General features: G+C 35.6%; 1 protein-coding gene across 2 annotated transcripts in view; it reads left to right on the top strand.

Moving 5' to 3' along the window:
- arap2 (ArfGAP with RhoGAP domain, ankyrin repeat and PH domain 2) overlaps positions 1-21,411 on the top strand; it is a 196,489-nt gene that overhangs the window by 153,769 nt on the left and 21,309 nt on the right. For both annotated transcript variants that reach the window (XM_056462289.1, XM_056462288.1), the window contains exons 22-28: positions 2,957-3,062; positions 3,592-3,739; positions 9,855-9,923; positions 14,072-14,146; positions 14,467-14,584; positions 15,373-15,501; positions 17,522-17,658. In XM_056462289.1, coding sequence (XP_056318264.1) covers positions 2,957-3,062; positions 3,592-3,739; positions 9,855-9,923; positions 14,072-14,146; positions 14,467-14,584; positions 15,373-15,501; positions 17,522-17,658 — 782 coding nt within the window. The remainder of the gene's footprint in view (positions 1-2,956; positions 3,063-3,591; positions 3,740-9,854; positions 9,924-14,071; positions 14,147-14,466; positions 14,585-15,372; positions 15,502-17,521; positions 17,659-21,411) is intronic.

The raw sequence follows: 21,411 nt of genomic DNA, 5'->3' as shown, positions 1-21,411 counted from the left end.
ATCCATCCATCCATCCACCAACCCATCATTGTGTCCATCCATCCATCCATCCATCCATCCATCCATCCATGCACCCACCCACCCTAGCCACCCATCAATGTGTCCATCCATCCATCCATCCATCCATCCATCCATCCATCCAGCAATGTGTCTATCTATCCATCCATCCATCCATCCATCCATCCACCCACCCGTCAATGTGTCTAGCTATCCATCCATCCATCCATCCATCCATCCATCAATGTGTCCATAAATCCATCCATCCATCCATCTAACCACCCACCCATCAATGTATCCATCCATCCATCCATCCATCTAGCTTAATATACATAAATTGAATCAGGCTACCAAATCTCTTTTACCTTTTCTTCATTGTATAATTTAATAAAACATTGTTTCTGATTAAATTTACTAAAGTTATTTAGTGGAGTATAGCATAGTGTATAGTGGAGAATATCTAATTTTAACGTTAGGATTAAATGACACTTAGCTTAAGATCGAATGCACAGACCTATAATGACAAGCATTTGATTACTTTCCTGTTTATACTCATTAAGGGACAAGCTGTGTTTACAGTAAGATAAAACATGCCAAGATAGACGTTTTCATTATTATTGCATATTTGTCTGTTTAAACACACACCCAAGACCAAAGTGTCCACTTTTGCTCCTCTTCAAATCAATTGTGAAGCCATAACCCGTGTTTATGGAGTACATCTGACAATCATATACCTTTACATGAAATCACAGATTCAATGGTTGCATATGAATCAATTCAATAAAATTTAGTGTTTTCAAGCTAAAATAAAAATAAAGCAGAATTCTCTTGAACAGCTCTTGAATGTCACCCCTGGTGATTAGGCAGTACTATGCACATATATGAAGGATTTGCTCTGTGGAGATGATGTTACTTTTATTCTTTCAGAGAAAGATGCAGGGATAAATGTCAAATAGATGAGCTTAACAATTTGATTGATGATTTTATTGAATCCATCTGTGTGCATTAATTCAATTTAATTTCAGAATCATAATGTTTAACATTAGAATTTGTACAAGAAATCAACTATAACGCGGCTCGTACAACTCCACCAATCAGAGACTTAAAGTAAATTGCCTCTCCCCTCAGAGATTTTTAGCTCCGCCTACCATGTTTATATTAATTTTAAACAACACAATACTTCAGAAGAGTAAATAATGAATACTATCCTAATATCCTAACCACGACATGACAAACGCCATCTTTTCATTGTTTGCGATGGCGATGTGCAAAGTTTCTCATTTAGAAACAGTTTCTGTTTCGACTGGAACAACAGCATATACCACTATGACAATGTTGATTATATACTTTATTCATGGTTAAATGTTACCAGTGTGAGTTTGAATGCCACTTTACTTCACATTTATTGCCATATGAAAAGCGGCAGCAGCTTTTAAAAATACAGTAGCATTATAAAATACTTTTTATAAAATTAAAAGTAGCAAACATAAAGTTTAAACGTCAGAGCTGTGACTGTGCAAAACAGCATCAGTCCCTCAGCATTTTTTTAATAATGTTAATAATGTTTAGTACATGGCTTTCTTGAATTCTTGATTCTGATTCTGGTCAGTCGTGCCATTCCAAAATATGTTATGCTGAGATAACAACTGCTTAATAAAACATCCAGGAATTTCAAATCACCTTGACTGTCAGTGAATACATTCAAATGCATATAATTACCTTCACATTCATATGTATCTGCTTAACTGTGTATCTGCTAAACCGAAACTGAACTTGAACGCTGAAAACTGGACTGACACTGTTTCAATTTACTAGAACTTCTATGTTAAGTTGTTTTTACGCAATCTACATTGTAAAAGTGCTATAGTAATAAACATGAATTGAACTGAAAAAATTGAACCGTCACATCACAATTTTTGACCATTTGGCACCATCTTGTAACTTCATAATGCACAAGTTAGTATATCATCCATCAGCTGTTTTCTTTTCTGGCTTTGCATTTAATTAAAGAATGAACTTTTATGGCCCAGAAGACTGTTTTGTATCCAATTTTATTTTTTAGTGGCAAGTAGCCATGTAATAAGAGGTATAAAGTACATCCAGGAAGGTTGTTTTCACAGCCCTTCAGTCTTATTCAACAGCCCTCTGCTTTGTGCCAGGTTGCCAATAAGCCTGTCAGGCTTTATTCTGCGATGACAACCTCCTGAATGTACTTTATCCCTAACTTATTTACTTTATATCTAATGTTTTTCTCATGTCATGTCTGATGCACAGATAAACTGTTCGTCTCTGGATTCTTGTCACCTCACATGTTGTTACAGTTGAAGTCAGAATTATTAGCCCCCCTTTGATTTTTATTTTATTAGTATTTTTTTTTAAATATTTCCCAAATTATGTTTAACAGAGCAAGGAAATTTTCACAGTATGTCTAATAATATTTTTTTCTTCTGGAGAAAGTCTTATTTGCTTTATTTTGGCTAGAATAAAAGCAGTTTTATTTAAAAAAAAAAAACATTTTAAGGACAACATTATTAGCCCCTTTAAGCAATTTTTTTTCGATAGTCTACAGAACAAACCATCATTACACAATAATTTGCCTAATTTCAGTAACGTGCCTAGTTAACCTAATGGACCTAGTTAAGCCTTTAAATGTCACTTAAAGCTGTATGGAAGTGTTTTGAAAAATATCTAGTCAAATATTATTTAGTGTCATCATGGCAAAGAGAAAAGAAATCAGTTATTAGAAATGAGTTATTAAAACTATTATGTTTAGACATGTGCTGAAAAAATCTACTCTCTGTTAAACAGAAATTGGTGGGGGGGGGCGGGGGGGGTAAACAGGGGCTAATAATTCAGGGGGCTAATAATTCTGACATTGAGTTTCAATTAAAACAGCTGAAAACATTTGTTATTTGTGTGAGGACATTCTTTAAATGGCGTTTATTATCTCTCAATGCAGATGAACAGGATGAGAAGGTCAGAGTGCAAAAATATTCCTCCTACATTCAGAGTTTGCCCAAGGTCAACAGATCAACACTCGGTGCCCTGCTGCAGCATTTGTACAGGTAATGTTCCACAAAAACATCCTCTAAAGCCTTCTGTTGAATGTTTGAGGTCTGGATAAACAGCTCACACAGTAAACACGGGCACTCCAAACCCCCACTGGGTACGTCAGCTTGCTCAAAATACTCCTGTAATGACTTTAATTGTTTGAAGAAGGCTTAATTGGCCCTTTTGGCATATTTGGAGTGTAGCCTAACATTTCCCACATGATGTACAATAATCGTTTTGTTGTCTTCAGGTCTACACCGCATTCGCACCTGCCTGTTTTGTTGTTGTCTCTTATATACAGGCTTTCATTTATATCTACTCCCAGCTAAATAAAACTACTTTAACATTGTGGCGACAATAACACAGCCTAGCATTGTGGAGAATGCAGCATTTTTACACATTATGTGAATTCAGACGTGTGTGTGTATATATGTGTGTTTACTGGTACAGACCATGTGTGTGTTTACTCATCTATGATTTATGTAGGTCTTTTTTCCCTCACCAGTATTCCTATATTTATGCACATATATTACGTCTGCACAGAATCCAGAGGTGCTCACACATCAACCAGATGAGCTCACAGAGGCTGGCGTGTGTTTTCTCCCCATGCCTCTTTCAGACGGAGGGACACACGGCTCAGGAGACTCGAGTGGTGGAAGACCTCATCAACAATTACATCCAGCTCTTTTCTGTGAGTTAAACGCATGTCCTCTCTTAGGATGCAGGCCTAGTTGATCTCTGTCACTTGAGTCCCAAGGGCCTGCTAAACGCGAGTCTGCTCCACTATTCGCTTCTCTCGTATTCATAGCATCATATTCGTGGTATGAGAGCCAAAAGACATTTTCACAGTGTTGTTTTTTTATGATTTTACAGGTGTGTGGTGTTAATTAATAATTAATACTGTTATAACCCTTTTATTAATACACCAGAGAGAGGCTTTGAATTGGTTTTTATAATTCTGCTTCATGTGCAGTCTCTTTATTATTAGGAATGTGATGCAAGACATTGATCCTTGTGTCTATTATAGTTATTGCTCATTAAAATACAGTGGAGATCAAAGTTAGAGAGCAATTTATAAACTCTTGATTTTATTTTTCATTCAAAAGTAATGTTGTAAATTTCATAAGAAAAAAAATGAGGGTATTTTAGTTATGGTTTTATTATGCTATCATCCTTCACACCAAGGATGGTAACGCTACATGTACATGGCGACGCAGTGGCACAGTAGGTAGTGCTGTCGCCTCAGAGCAAGAAGGTCGCTGGTTCGAGCCTCGGCTGGGTCAGTTTCTGTTTGGAGTTTGCATGTTCTCCCTGCTCCGGTTTTTCCCACAGTCCAAAGACATGTGGTACAGGTGAATTGGGTAGGCTAAATTGTCCGTAGTGTATGAGTGTCGGATGTTAAAAGTGTATGGATGTTTCCCAGTGATGGGTTGCAGCTGGAAGGGCATCAGCTGCGTAGAACATATGCTGGATAAGTTGGTGGTTCATTCCGCTGTGGCGACCCCAAATTAATAAAGGGACTAAGCCGAAAAGAAAATGAATGAATGAATGTCCACCACTCTAGCAAATGATAAGGATCTGTTTGTTTTTAGTTCATGCTTTATTTGTTTGCATTAGCGCCTTGTAATCCACAGATGTTCTCACTATGCTGTTATTTTTATTTTTTATTTTTTGGATTTGACTAGTGAATCCAGCTTGTGCAATCGATTTAATTAAATAGTTTGTCAAACACAGTCAGTGTAATTGAATTAAAAAAATAAAAAAATAAAAAATTATCTTTCTCTAGCCTTTTTCTAAACAAGGCAACACAAAGACACCAAAACTAGCACTGGATATTTGAGATACTTTTATTTTTATACTTCAATTTGCTAGCCTGGCTTCGGGCTTGCATAGCTTTGATAGAATTTTTATCATTCCACATGTGGTATAACCAATTGTTCTCAAAATAGTCATTCATTCATTTTCTTTTCGACTTTTCGAGCATAATATACACTGTGGCCAATTTAGCTTATTCATTTCACCTTTACCACATGTCTTTGGACTGTTTGGGAAACCGGAGCACCCAGGAGAAAACCCACGCCAACACGGGGAGAACATGCAAACTCCACACAGAAATGCCAACTGACCCAGCCAGGGCTTAAACCAGTGACCTTCTTGCTGTGAGGCGATCATGTTACCCACTGCACCACCGTGACGCCCTCTCAAGATAGTCATTATCTTTAAATAATCTTAGAAAAGATGGCTCAACTTTGAGCAGTGAGGTTCACCATATTGATGTCTGTAGCTTTGAATTGCGGGAGACATTTATCTCTCAATTGATTCTGACTGTAAGCATTTTATTTTTTATTACCTGGGAAAAAATTATTCTGAAAGTCATTCCCGTGATATTGTTTCTCTACATCTTTATTGTTATAGTTGTGGTCGTTGTAGTTGTGGTCAGTGAGCCGCAGTTCTGTGGGCGCAAATGCCTTGTTGATGCCAGAGGTCAGAGGAGAATGGCTAGACTGGTTCCAGATGATAGAAAGGCAACAGTAACTCAAATAACTACTCGTTACAACTGAGGAATGTAGAAGAGCATCTCTGAACGCATTGAGGCGGATGGGCTACAGCAGCAGAAGATCACACCGGGTGCCACTCCTGTCAGCTAAGAACAGGAAACTGAGGCTACAAATCCCACAGGCTCACCAAAATTAGACGATATAAGATTGGAAAAACTTTGCCTGGTCTGATGAGTCTTGATTTCTGCTTTCACATTCACATGGTAGGGTCAGAATTTGACGTCAACAACATGAAAGCATGGATCCATCCTGCCTTGTATCAATGGTTCAGGCAGCTGGTGATGGTGTAATGGTGGATTGTTGCCTTAACACAACAACCAAGACACTTTAACAAGTGATTTATTTTTATTAGATTAGATTAGATTATATTACAACTAAATTTTCTAATGCTCAAAGCAGTCAAATATAGAAAGGAAGTGCACAAGTTCTTGCTTTAAAAGACTTCAGCACATCTGTGGCCACACAACATCTCTAGCCTCTCACACTGCTCAGCTGTGATCTTGATCAGTGTCCTTTCCCCAGAGTTCAACAACTGTAGTGGTTTCTCAGCCAAGACTTTACAGAAATTTTCGCTCAGGTTTAAATCAGGATTCCAGGATTGCCTTTCATAGACACAGAGAGTTGAATGAGCTTGTGACATTATAAAGATATTATTTAAATCATAGATTTGAAGCTCTTTTTGCTGTGGCTGAAAAGGTCATCGCTTTGGTTTCATCTGGACAAACAGGGTTTCTGACACTTTATGCTTGATAAATAGGATTTTTAAGATGATTAAGACATTTTTATCCTCATTTTACATTTTTAAACTGTGCTTCGGAACATATGTAAATCAAGAAATATTCCTAAAAATGATCTTTTATTCTTCTTAGGAAATCTTTAAACAGGCCTAAGCAGTGACCTTGAAATGTAGCACATTGTAGGTTGCTCTTGCTCTCTAATTTTGATGTGCACTGCACTGTACTGTACATGCATAATGAACTGCAGGTTCGTCGGTGTTGAAGCTCTCATTTGAAGAGGGCTTTAAAAACTGGCAAGCTGGGGCTGTTTACCCGTTACTGAGTATATGACAAACTCCATGGCGCTTTGAACAGTGAAAAGCATTTCCATTCAAAACCACGAAATGCGCAGCTCTAGTGTAAGTGTGTGAAGAAGGGGACGGTGTTCATGTTGCACTTGGACGCGTGCCTCTGTAATGGGATTTACAGTGCTGCGCTGTGCTAATTCCCCCTCGGCCCGCTACTACATTCATAGGCCCCTTGGCATCACACATACACACACTTGCACTTTTGTAGAGACGGAAAGATGGAGAATGTGTGAAACGTGAAGTTTAGTGTGACAAATAGCCATAATTGATGGCAGAATATGGGAAATGTGTAACGTAACACTGTGATATACAGGTGTAAATTAAACGTTTGGTATACACATTAACCTTTTTTTTTTTGAAGGGGGGGGGGGGCGGTGTTTAAAAATAAGCCAGCTGTTCAATTTTATGTATTACTGCTAAGCATTTTATACAATGTATTGTTTAACTATTTATTTCCAATCCAAACAGCTTGATCATTGAAGGCTGTTTTGTCTACATACAGTTGTGCCTACTGAAAATGCGCAAGTGAATGAACATGACCACACGCAATGCTGCAGTACTGCGCGATACAGCACAAAATGGTCTAACACAAGAAAGACACGACCAGCAGGGGGCAGTTATGTAACACAGTGAACAAACTGACCTGATATACTGTAGCAGGCAGCCAGAGCATGTGAGTGGAGCTGAGCGATGTGTCACTAGCCGTCCAAAGCAAGAGCTTTGTTAACATTTCACTCACAAATACCCCTCAGATCCCGCGTCAACATAAAATTACACTAGTAGGCTAACCTTAATTTTTTTGTAGCTAAAAAATCTTAAATATTTGTCTAAAATTACAACACATTAATAAATTAAGTTTGTTTCACAGTGGCATTCTTTCTTGTGCTTTTTTCTTTGCAGTACAGTCTTTAATAATATTTTAATAGGCCTAAGTGATCAACTGTGTATTTTATAGTCTAATTATTTAGACAGCTGTGTGTGTTATCTTATAGTATGGTTTAACTGAAGGTTAGTCTATTTTAAACTACGGAGCTCTGAACATAATTCAAATTACAAATTCTAATTACAAATATTAATGCGTATGCTTGTTTTAATTAATGTTATACTTTAATAATTAATTATGAAATGGAATTATTCGTTACTCGATTAGTCCTATTAAATCTATGAAACAAAATAATTAACTTACAAATTAATTCATGGTATTTAAGCCTAAACAATGGCCATATCTGTATACTACAATGTGAAAAACATGTCAGTAAGAGTTTTTATTGTAGTTTATTTTATTTAATTCAGCAAGGATCCTTTAGATTGATCAGAAGTGACAGTACAAAGTACTACATTAATCTAAAAGCATTCATTAAGTCATCTAGTTAAAAGTTTTTTTTAATAAATATATTTTACAAGAAACATTTTAACTCTTTTGGACACCAAATCAGCAGTTTTACGTATGAAGACTAGATTAGGATATTTGCTATAAATGGAATTGAAGGAAAAGGAATTAATAAAAGGATTTTTTTTTTTTACTAATACATACAACCAACACAGTTAAGCGAATTTGCAATAATATTGATCAATTTTAGTGTTTTTATTTAATTGTTTTTCCAAATAAATTAAGGCTGATTATACTTTTGTATTATTTGTATTATTTTTTATCAATTATTTTAATGATTATAAAGATTTTTTTTAACATTAATTAATTTAATGTTTTTAAAGTCAAACTTTAATGCATCTTGGACAGTTATACCTATAAAAGTTTATTCAAATTATAATGACAAAAGAACATGATTTGCTCTACAAATATATTTTTATTATGAAAAGAAAAAAGCAAAAACAAAAAAAAAAAGTACAGTCCACAATTCACACATTACTGTCTGGCTAGTTTGTGTCCACTGCTTATAAGCTAAAAAGGCAATAATGATCCTGATCATTATCACCAATAAAGCCTAGAAAAACAGGCCATCAGTATATTGTAATCCGAGGTTCAAATATTCTTTTCAGGTTCTCAAAGAAATAATTTGTTCCTTAATTATAGTTTTGTAAACGTTAAATTGTTTAAAATTCAAAATTTTTATATAAACATCAGTGGAAAACCTATGAATGTTGGAAAAAAATATTCTGTAATTGTTTATTTAATCCATGGGTCTCCACTTTTGCCATGGCCTCTCTTTTTGGCTTTAACAAACTTTTCCCTCAGTTTTTTCTAAACTTTTTAACAAAAACTTTCCTCCTTTCCCACGGCTGTTGCAATTTCTAGCCAAGAATGATTGGCCATCATTGGCCACGCATGGACGGATCATAAAGATGTCTGTACAGTCGTACCTGTTTCAGACAAAATCTCATATTGATTCATATTGAATTAAAATGAAATGCAAGAAATTTATTTTCTAAAATTTTGTGCGCTCCGCCAGCCAAAATCATGTAGCGTGCATCCAAAGGGAACCTCTGCAAACACCACAATGATATCTCAGTCGCTGCGTGCACTCAAGCGAACTAGCGGACGCGTCGAGTATAAATCAGCCTTCAGGCAAGCATCTTCTTCAAATGTCTTAAATCCTTTAAATACTTTCACCCAAAAATGCCACTCATTTACTCACCCTTGATTTGTTCCAAACTAGTTGTTTTTTGTTCTATTGAACACAAAATAATATATTTTGAAGAATGTTGAAAACCTGTAAACACTGATTTCCATAGAAGAGAATTTTACTGACCCCTAAATAGTTAACATTTAAAATCAGTACAAGTGTTACAAGTGAATTTAGGTATAACAGCAGCATAATGTACACTTTGTAAGAATTCGGCAAGCATTAGATGATGACAAAAATAATGTGTAAAAATATGGAAAACGAGAATTATATATATTTAAAATTGCTTAACACTTCATATACATATATATTGTGCTTCCCTAATGTTAATTACATGCCACTAGTGGCACAGAAACATAATTTAAACAGATAAACTCTTGTTATTTTTAGTTGTGTATGTTGTGGATCATTCAGAGTCTTTAGCTTTATGTTCTCTGATTTGTCATTACAAACAGGTCCTCTTTTGGGATGCTTGTTGAAGAGTTGAAATGCCCTGACTTTGCTGTTGGGGATGTGAGCAGGTCTGTTTACTGTGCACTGGGGCTTTAATCTCTGTTTATCTCTGTGGGTCCATTAAAACAGGTCAATGAAGAGCAGGTTAGGCAAATGGAGAAAGAAAACAGCTTTATCACCAGGTGGAAGGACACCACAGTAAGTCAACCCTTTTAACCTTTCTGTTAAATAGGTGTGTGTGTATGTGTGTGTGTTTGCGGGTGTGAAACAAAGATTTTTCTACAGCATGACGATTCAGTCCGTAAATGTGTGTGTTTGACTTTTAACCACTTTGTGTTTGCATATATGTGTTTCTCATGGGTCACAGAATAGCTTTGACCTGTATTGGTATTGTTTAGAGCAAATCAGAGCTAACAGCAAGCTCTTTGTGCTACCTAACCTTTCTGTCTCCTGCTTTATACCTCGCTGGCACCACAAGGAACAATTTGTTCAGATAAGCTGAAAAACAAATTAATCTTCTTTTGTTTGCAGCTGTCCGAGTTTAAAAAGTTTCTCTGTATGTGTTCAAGTTGGGGCAAGGACAGTGTTGGAACTCACCTTTGGAAAAAAAAAAAATTGAAAATCTTTTATTAGACTTTAACAGCTTTAACAATGGAAAGCTGTTCATTTTGCATTTAATAATTTTAGCTATGTCATTGTAGTCATAATGCATGACACAGAATGACGTGTACTTTTCTCCTTAATGGTGCTGTGTGTACGTTTTTGACTCTTCTAAAGCATAAAATTACCATAATATTCATTCATTTATTTTCTTTTCGGCGTAGTCCCTTTATTAATCTGGGGTTGCCACAGCGGAATGAACCTCCAACTTATCCAGCATATGTTTTACGCAGTGGATGCCCTTTCAGCTGGACCCATCACTGGGAAACATCCATACACACTCATTCACACACATACACTATGGACAATTTAGCTTACCCAATTCACTTATACCGCATGTCTTTGGACTGTGGGGGAAACCGTAGCACCCGGAGGAAACCCACGCGAGCTTGGGGAGAACATGCAAACTCCACACAGAAATGCCAACTGACCCAGCCGACGCTCGAACCAGCGACTGTCTTGCTGTGAGGCGAACGTGCTACCCACTGCGCCACCATGCAGCCCCATTACCATAATATGTGTGCGGTGATCTAGATCTGAGGTGAACTCTCTGCTGCTGCTTTCAGTAGTATGGCAATAAATGTCATGTAAAATGGCATTCAAACTCACATTATTAGTATTTAACACTGAATAAAGCTCATGAAGTGTACCTGAGGTGATCATTGTCAGTTTTTTGTTGTTCACCTGTGAGAAATAGAAGCCATTTCTAATATATAAATTTCAGGTGTTGGTTTGGACAAAAACTACTTTTGATATGGAAAATATTCCTTCTATCGTGTGCTGTTGCTTTTATTTAGAACACAATTTAATTCAGCCTTTAGGCAACCTGCACTTGCGTTTGTTTTGATCCAGGAATGCAGTACCTTGTTCAACCATTCGCTGTCAAACTTACATACTGCATTTTTAACGTAACACGCGTAAAATGGTTTCTGAAATCAGGAAAAAAAATTTTTTATCTAGGGCAGAGCTTGATTTCATTTTACGAGAATTGATTGGATTGTTGAAAGTTGGGCGTGGCTAACAAAATGTAGGCAAATTTGTTTGCCAGCTTGAACTCAACTGTGGAAGATTACTGTCCACTGAACTGACCTGTAGGATCTTTTATTGAGAGAATTTATTCTTCTGAGAAATAAGTTATTGTCATTAACACAGCAAAAATGTTTTTCTTACTTGAGTTTTTGACTTCTAGTTTTGAATTCTAGTTTAAATATCTAAAACTTATTAAATCAGGAAGCATTTTCTAGACAAGCAAAATATATTGTCTTGTTTTTAGAAATTGGTAACACTTTACAATAACATCCGATTCACACAGGGCTTCAGCGTCAACACTTGATAAAGGGCATGTCTGATGATGGGGCTGACGCGATTGTCATAGCAGAGCCAGCCAATGAAATCAGTGTGCTATTGGCTACTGTCTGAGCTGAGGTATTTGCATAAAACGAATGAATGGCTGACGCTTTCATTGGCACTTGAAAAGTTAAGAAATTCCCAACTTGCAACGAGCAACGAGCAATGCCACTGAAGTCGCACAGATTTATCCACAATTCAGATCGGCAACAATTGACGTCACTCATTTAAAGCGAATGGGAATCGTTGACGCTGACGCCCTGTGTGAATGAGGTGTAAGGTTGTATTAGTTAATGTTAGTTAATTTATTTACTAACATGAACAAACAATGAACAATACATTTACTATAGTATTTGCTCATGTTGGGTAACAATAGTTAATAAAAATAAAGTTGTTTGTTGTTAGTTCATTAACTCACCGTGCATTAACTAATGTTAGCAAGCTTGAATTTGGATTTTAATAACGGGTTAGTAAATCTTGAACTATGATTAATAAATGCTGACCATGTATTTTTCATTATTAATTCATGTTAGTAAATGCGTAACTAATAAAACTTTATTGTAAAGTGTGACCCAGAAATACTACATAAAAATCGAACAGGTTTTTTCCTTAAAACAAGCAAACTAATCTGGCAATGGGATAAGAAAAATATTCTAGTCTTCACTTTGGTGTAAGATTATTTTTCTTACCCCGTTGGCATATTATTTTGCTTGTTTTATGGAAAAACTCATATATTTTTAAAAACAAAGGCAATATTTTTGCTTGTCTAGAAAATTCTTCTTGATTAAAGAATTTTCAGATATTTAGACTAGAATCAAGGCAAAGCTTTTTTTTTTTTTGCAGTCTAGTGTAATAACAAATGTTAGTTTGTGTCCAAAAATATTTGCGCACAGTTCTTTGGCTGAAAAAGATCTCTTTTTTTATGTTTAAAGCATAAAATCTGAGTAAGAGTGTTTGTATATTGTTCTTTTAGAATGTCACCACAGCATATGTGTCATTTACGCTACATTTAAATACATTTTGCCAAAGCAGTTTTATTCGTTTAGAAGAAACTTTAATCTGTGGTTTACACGAGCTAAGATGTTTGCCAGCTTTTGTTGTCTAATGCTGCTAAATGATGTGTGGGACTCCAGCTGTGTGTCATTTAGTCAGACACACACACACAGACGCTGGTCTGAATGGGCTGCTGATTGCTTTTGTGTTAGATCTATAAAGACTGCTATACAGCAGGGTGTTTAGTTTCTTAGAAAAGCTGCGTTCCATCTTTGTTTCTTTCTTTCTGTAACATTTTACAATGTCCTTGATGCGCTTGCTACACACTTATTATAGTAATAAAAGTAAAATATCTATAATTGCATGTCATAACAGTTGACCAAATGCTAATCCCAACCTTTACCCTATAGTAATTGCATGTTGTTAACCGTTTTATTTATTATTACATTTTATATTTGTGAATTTGTTTTTCATTCAGGATCAAGGACATGCAAATGTTTTATCATTATTATTATTTTTTTTTTACAATTTCCAAAAAAGCTGATGGCTTGTAGTTTATGGCAGCCGCAAAAAACATACATGCATTTATTACATAATGCATAAATTACATAAATACATACATAACATTTACATTTGTATGCATTTGTAGTAATTTCATGTGCTTAATCAAGGTTATACACATTCATTTGTCACATTTCAAGCACTAGCTACATCTATTTGAACTTTGTAAAAGTACGTGGAAGTCATTTACACATGCCTATTCAAATTAAAATGATATATTCCCTAAAATATAGAGGGGGGGGGGGGGGATTAATGTGTAAAAAAACTTAATGAAGTTTAAGATGTACTGTTTTTACTTTCATAATTAATGATTTTTAATATGTAATACAAGCCAGGGTTATGTATTTAATATTTCTTAGGACAGGTGTACCTAATAAAGTGGCCGGTGAGTGTATTTACTAACATTAATAAAGTATAAATAATCTTGTAAAACATTTATTAATCATATATCTTCATGAACTAATGCACTACTAATGCACTGTGATTTAACATGAACTAACATGACTAACGTGAGTTTTAAAGTGTTACAGAAAGAAGCTTTTATGGGTTTTGTCAGAATCTGTCAGCATTGGTCAGAGCTTGTTTTTGCCCAGCTGAATCTGTACTTGTCAGGTCGTGAGTTTGTCAATGTCTGAGAGATGATGCGATGCAATCTGGAATTGTACCTTAAAGACAGTGTAAAATAAAGTGTATCCTTTCTTTCTCTCACAATACATTAATTTGAATCAAGTGTGTATTAAAATCGAAGGTGTGTGTTTTGTCACTGTGTGCGCCTGTGTTTGCAGTTCTCTCCGGCTGGTGACCTAATATTTGAAGCCTACCTGGAGAAAAAGGAGCCAGAGAAGTGCTGTTTAATCAAGGTTTGTTTCCCTCGCTCTCATCTCTCTCTCTATGTGTGTGTGCAAACCTAGAGGGTATTCTGCCACAAACTAAATCAAACTGCAGTTAATCAAAGGCATGTTTGATTTAATTGTGAGAGTAATTGTGTTTTATCAGTAGTCAAGGTAAACCTCAGTTAATAGAGGTTGTTCAGAGCATGTTTTTTTTTTCTCTCTTGACGCTTTTGATATCTTCTTCCTCTCATTTTTCCTCCAGCAAAAGTAGATAAATCATTTTGCACAAGGAAATGAAGTCTTGAACTTTCAAAACACTGAACGATGCTGATGTGCGTTTCTTTAAGATCTCTCCGAATATGAGGTCAGATGAGCTTGCCGTCAGCACTCTGGAGATGAAGGGCATGGAGGTCAAAGCTCAAGATCTCTGGACCACCTTTGAGGTCATTGAAAATGGAGAAATGGGTAGGACTTACACTGTTGACGTTCAAAACGATGCTTAAATGTACTGTATTTATGAATGACTTCTACATAAAGCCTGTTTTTTTTAAAGTTCAAGCTGATTATTAGAGCTTTTAATGATGTTCTTCTAAGGCTTACGCACACATTTAAATGCTTCAGTCGCTAAGTGAATGCGCATGATTAGTACTATTATTATTTGACGGCGGTTATGAGAAACTATTAACAGATTGCGATGGCATTGGAGGGAGGGGGAGACAGGTGGTGTAAGAGTGATTTTTGCCAATAGCGAGCATTGTGTTTTTTTCTTTTTTACAAATTACAACTTGATAATGGATCTATTTTGCACTTGAGTGTGTTTTCTAATCATAGTCAGATTGGCTGGCGATAATTACAAATTTGCACTACATAATTATGCTTGTGTGGAGGACAAAACCAAAGCACAAACTGTTTTTAGGGGGGGTGGGGGGGTGAAGAGAGGGAATGTTGTTTGTTTGTTTTGTTTTTTTTATCTATACATGTTAAGTGAATTGATGAATAGATCCTTTATTCAAGATTATCTAAGTGTTTGGTAATTTAGCCAGATTCGTATTCTACACAAATGTGAAGTCCGTTGTTTGCCGTTTTTGTGATTTTCATTCTGACACATTTTGGAGCAAAGGGATGTGTGAAAGTTTAGCGAGAAGCAGTTCTTCACATATCTGCGTAGCATATGTTTCTGATCTTTCTGTTTTATCACGTCAAACGCTGATTTGCTTTCACTTATGCTGCATGTCATTTGTCTGTGTGCTCAGAGCGGCCCTTACACTACAAAGAGAAGGTTCTGGAGCAGGTTTTGGAGTGGAGATCTCTGGAGGATCCTAGTTCGGCCTTCCTGCTCATTAAAAAATATTCTGGGTGTAAAATGACAGATTCCAACTCAGGTACAGACAATGAATATCCTATCGCACCCTAAGCAAAAATCAAACAGAACTGTGATAGACAGATTTACAGTCATGTTGCTTACATTACAATTTCAGTCAGTGAGCACATGGACCCCAGTAATCCGATTTTCATACAATACTCTGATTAAGAGTCTACCATGAAAACAGTGGTCAATTTGATTTTAATTGAACTAAAAAGAAATTGGATTAAGACATGTGGAGTATGCCGATTTTAGTTGCATTATTGAAGTGCAGTAGGGACGTGTAAACATCTTAATCAAACTATTACCATCATGTAGGACTTTTCACTGACTTATGGCTGTTCTCTGCACCTATTCTCTGCACCTATCGAGTCCGTACAGGACCACAGACACATACACCGTGAAATACGGAGGGTTTGTTTCCCATTTGGTGTGCAGTGTCAAATTTCATTGAAACAACACTCTTTCAGCATTTCATACTCGCATCCAATAACTTGTTTGTCACGGGGCATGCATGAAATGTTCCTGAATGAAAGTGAAAGTGCCAAACTGCAATTAAAGTCGACAAATCAAAAATGAAACAGCCGAAATTACAAGAAACTCTGGAGGAAATGTGGATAGCATGATGATGCAATGGCGTTATTCGAGTTATGTGCTATAACATGTAAAACATGATCATAAAAGTAACATTCGATAAAGCAAAAGAAGGCAAATCATTCGATTACTGATGTCCATGTAAATGTAGTCACTGTTTAATTAGAGATCAACATCTTCTTATGTTTAGAACTTTATTTTATTAACTGTTATTTCTCGTATTTGTACCCCTAGCTGTATTCAAGAATTCTGTATTCAGTTGATAATTCACTAAATGAACACAAGAAATACCTATATTGTGTATTTAATCCTTTTCAATTGTATGCTTTAATAAAATGGTGCTTGTTTTGATGTTAACTATAACTACTAAAAGATAAAAATCCCATTGGCAACGTTTTCAGGTGAGGAATGAAATAAAATACACACGAAATCAGACAATTTGAGCTCATCCATTAAAGTAAAGGTTACATAAGAGACAGTATTAAAATTAAAAACATTTTTGTTTTACTTTAATATATGGAACATTTTCTTTCTAGTCATAATGCTTATAAATGAGTGATTTTGGAGTTACGTTTATTAATTAACTGAATTATTTGTATGGCCATTCAAACAAATCGTCACCTTGGAATTATAAGGTTTTATCTGAGTTCTGAATGATTTTGAGATATTGAGCTTTAAAGGTTTTGCATTCCATAGCAAACAATATGTGTGTAACATTTGTTTTTTTTTAAATAAAAGTCTTAAAATGTAAACAACTTAAAAAACATCAAAATGTAAAAAAAGCATCCCATATTGTAAATAAGTTGGCATTTAATAAGAATATGTCAATAACCCAATTTTGACAAAAATGTCAGACAGAACCTTATAATTCTAAGGTGACGAAATGTTTTATAAATGAATCCGTCCTGTTACTACCACTCATAAACTTGGCAAATTGGCAAATTTCATGACTTTTTACAGTCTCAGTACTAATTTACTGATCCATTTTTCATTCTCAATGATGAATGGAGTTCTTGCTGAAAAGCTAAAGTTTTCTTTTCCATTTACACCCTCTTTCCGGTCCCACTGAAATCATCAGTAATGGCAGCCAGAAATCTTCATTTTTGTACCTGCACTGAGTAATAGCTTCTCTGCATGCCTCACTAAAGATATTAATATATATTAAGCGGTGATGGGAGGCAAAAGTGTATTCATGTGGCAGGATGTGTATGAGCTAGACTCTCAAATGTGTTAAGCAGTAAATGTGTTTTGCGGCACTTCAGGTGCTTTTCCATACAACTTTAGACATTTTTAAAAATGTATGATATCTCGCTGTAGTCTGAAGCGGCAGGGGGCCACACTGGTGCAAAGCTACAGCATATGTGTAGTTTTTATGTTGCGTGTCTCATAAATAGTTCATGTTATGACTCAATGTGTTTTGTTGTGTTCTTCTGTGCTTGTGACAGATAAACTGAAGGATTTCATTAAAGGAGAGCATCTCAAATTCAAAGACGGTTCCTCCAAACTGCTATTGGGGAATAAGTTTCAGGACCGCTACTTGGTACTACAAGACAAAAAACTGCTGCTGTACAAAGACATAAAAGTATGTCTCATACATCTTAACTTTTAATTTGCTGGGCTTTTAAGTATCTTTACCAATGGTAATATTTACCCTTCTCCAACCCTGCTGTTCACCAAGCTCAGCCTTTGCATGTTCGCCAGCGGCCCTGCAGCTCTCGCCAGTTTACCAATTTAGATTTTCCAGCGTGGCGTTTCATATTAGCTCTGTTTGTTTTCTTAGCGTGCGTTTACAGATGAAATAGTAATTAAAAAACACAGCGGATGTGAAATTACCTGCTTTGGGCCAATCGCAGGGGCCCGCTTGTAATAAGCATAAAAAAGGAAACAAATAAACCCATAATGGCTATTTTCATTTTGAATTAAAGTAATGTGGGACTTCTCATACCCCCTGAAATGAGTACAGTGATTTAAGCGACTGCAGTCTGTTAGGTTTCTCTCTCTGTAATATCTGCTCATACTTACTTTATTCAGTCGGTGCGCACACCAATCTGCTTTTCCTCAGGGGCACACGCTTCATGAGCTAAGACACAGTCTCCTAAAGAGTGCAGGATGTGTTAATAACTGATATTTGAGCAAAGTGTGAAGACTGTGTGTGTGTGTGTGTGTGTGTGTGTGTGTGTGTGCGAGATAGAGAGAAGGCAGAGAAGCAACAACACTATGAATGAAGGCTGTTCTTTCCTTAATTAGTGTAATTTCTGGCTGCTGCAGAATATTCGGCTAATTATCAAGTGAAGAAGGTGGGAATTGGCTGTGAAGCAGAAATTTAATTGATATTCTGATGCCTTTGTTTTCCATTTCTCGCTTTGTGGAAAGTTAGGATTCTGGGTTCGATCTCATTTTTTGTCGTCGCTGATGATTTCGCTGGTGTTTTGCAGTGCATTACAGTACGTACGAAGTACACCCCTCCCAGGCAACAACACAATGTTGTCAGCACATGCTAGTTTACACAATGCCCTTGGGCTCCCAACAGCTGTAAACAGGAAATTGCAGTTTTCCCCCTCTTTTGATTCAAGTGAATGAGCTGGGGGAAATAAAGCAGATTTTTTTTCCCGCACATTATTTTGCTGTATACAGTATGTGAGCAGTTTTAGCAGCAAGTGATTGCTTGGAAAGGTTTTTTAAATACCCCATTTAGCTTTTTCTTTGTATATTACCATTAATGCTTTCTGTAATGTTCTATTTGTAAATTTACATAGTCTGCAGTAGATCAAAGCGCTATAATAAATAGAGTTATTGTCTCCAAAAGAAAGAACCGAATCTGAATGCCTGAAACAAGCTGTTAGTAATTCAGGGTAGACTTGTACCGTGCAGAATTCCAGTGTTCTTTATTAGCTTCATCTAGAGGCTTGGAGATAAAATGTTAACAATAATTATCAGAAGAAAAAATAGTACTTGTTGAAATGTGTTGATAGATGTCAATATAATCTTTCTTCATCTAATTAGAACTAAACACTTCTGCTTCTTTGAACCAAACGGACTGTTAAACCTCTTCTAAACTGTTTGTTTACATCTGAATGAGTGTCGAATTGATCATGTGACCTGGGGTTCATTCTTTGTACCTTGTTAAAATGATCTAAGATAACTTGACAGATCCTGAATCTTTTAATCTTGATAACTGGTCTCTGGCTAATTTGGTTCTTCAAACAAGTTCACGAATCAGATAAAAATGTCTGGATGAACTGATCTGAGATCGCTGCGTGTGTTTTGAAGGAAAGATCTATCGATCCGTAAATTCATGATCAACGATGCAACGATTGACTGACAGCATAGCAGCGTAATGGCATCATCTGATAAATATTCAGTTAACAATATGAGCAAAATGACATCCAATTTGTAGTAAACATTTTGTTAAATATGATACGCAATAACTTACACATTAGTTGTGGGCTGCATGCTTTAAACATTTAAAGCAGATTAATCAACGTAATAACTGGCTTTTTATATTAATTTGGCATCAAAAAAGCATATTGATATCTGTAAAGGTGTCTGCAGCTTTTGCGAAGCGTCAAATCACTGTCATATAAGCTGTCTAAACATGTGCATGACTGCATAAATTATTATTCCTTAAAAAAAAACTGTTGTTATCATACACAAATTGTTCTAAAGCTGATACCTTAAAATAGTATCTTAAAATAGTGTTTGTATCTAAAAAGTCCATATTGATGTTTTCATTGAACTCCTTGGCGATAACCACCCCATAAGTTTTATTTATATATATTTTAAAACTTATTAAATAAATTATATTTAACTATATTACATTTTTAAAATATAAACAACTAGTACTACTGCAAGAAAAAATAGCATTCGGTACATACTTTCAGTATTACCTTTGCTTAAAATGACCCTATCTAATCCTGTTTACATAAAATAAGTATGCTTCTAAACAGGTTTGAGCTCGTACGTGGATTACCCAATTAGCTGGATTTGGTTATTGACAATTTTATCCAGGATCGTTTCGGTCTTCAAAACAGTAGATAGGATACATGGATGGCCAGAAGTGTGATATAAATATAGGAGCATTTTTATGATACTGTAATAACAATAAAAAAATTATATTTTTACAGTACTGTGACAGTTAGTGTAGGGTTATGTGTTAAAAAACACAATGTATTGGGTAGTTTAATAGATAACATAAATAATACTCGGTACAGCTACAGTTTTTACATTACTGTGATGGTTGGGTTTAGGGTTGGGGCAGGGCATTAATGATATACAATTAATTATACTGTCAACATAGCAAAGATAAAATAAATCAGTTTTTAGAAATGAGAAATTAATAAAACTATTATGTTTAGAAATGTGTTGAAAAAATCTCTCCGCTAAACAGAAATTGGGGAAAAAAATAAACAGGGGGCTAATAATTCAGGGAGGCTTATAATTGTGACTTCAACTGTAAATACATCATTTTCGTTAACTTCCGGTCGCAATCATATCTAGAATACCCCGAAAGGGTTCAAAGAGAATGTTTATTATTATGGACTTTTTAGATACAAACGCACACTATTGTGAGGTACCAGCTTTAGTACAATTTGTGTATGATAACAGACATGCACAATATTCTACTGTTTTTTTTTTTTTTAAGGATTAATAATTTATGCAGTCATGCATGTGTTTTGACAGCTAATATGACTGTGATTTGATGCATCGTAAAAGTTGCAGACACCTTTACCAATAGCAAAATGCTTTTTTGATGCAAAATTTATTTAAGCAGCCAGTTATTCTTTTGCTGATTAAGAATCTTGAATAGGTCTAGGCAGCCATAATAAAGAAAATCCACTCTAAAAGTAAAACTAAATAAATTGCTAAATACTCTTGACACATGAAAGTGTAAATCATGCAGCCCACAACAAAGATGGAAAGTTATTTAATTATCATATTTAACAAACTGTTTACTACAAATTTTATGTAATTTTGCTTACATGGATAATTGAATATTAATCAGATGATGTCATTACTCTGTGCTGTGCTGTCAGTCAATCGTTGCATTGCTGATCATGATTTCGAGGATGGATTATCTCTCCTTCACAACACACGCAGCGATCTCAGATCAGTTCGTTTGGATATTTTAGTCTGATTTGCAAACTTGTTTAAAGAACCAAACAACCCAGAGATCAGTTATCAAAATTAAAAGATCCAGGATCTGTCAAATGATCTCAGAACATTTAGGTCAGCTACGAAGAACGGACCCCAGCTCCAAAGAGAAGCACTTCAATTTAGTCAAGAACACAGATGTCTCTGTGATTTACTTTAAAGTCAAATTAAACTGTTATGATTG

This window comes from Danio aesculapii, chromosome 7 (assembly GCF_903798145.1).
Source record: "Danio aesculapii chromosome 7, fDanAes4.1, whole genome shotgun sequence".
NCBI classification, from domain to species: Eukaryota; Metazoa; Chordata; class Actinopteri; order Cypriniformes; family Danionidae; genus Danio; species Danio aesculapii.
The sequence above is the reverse complement of the archived record's forward strand: the minus strand, read 5'-3'. Positions and strand labels throughout refer to the sequence as shown.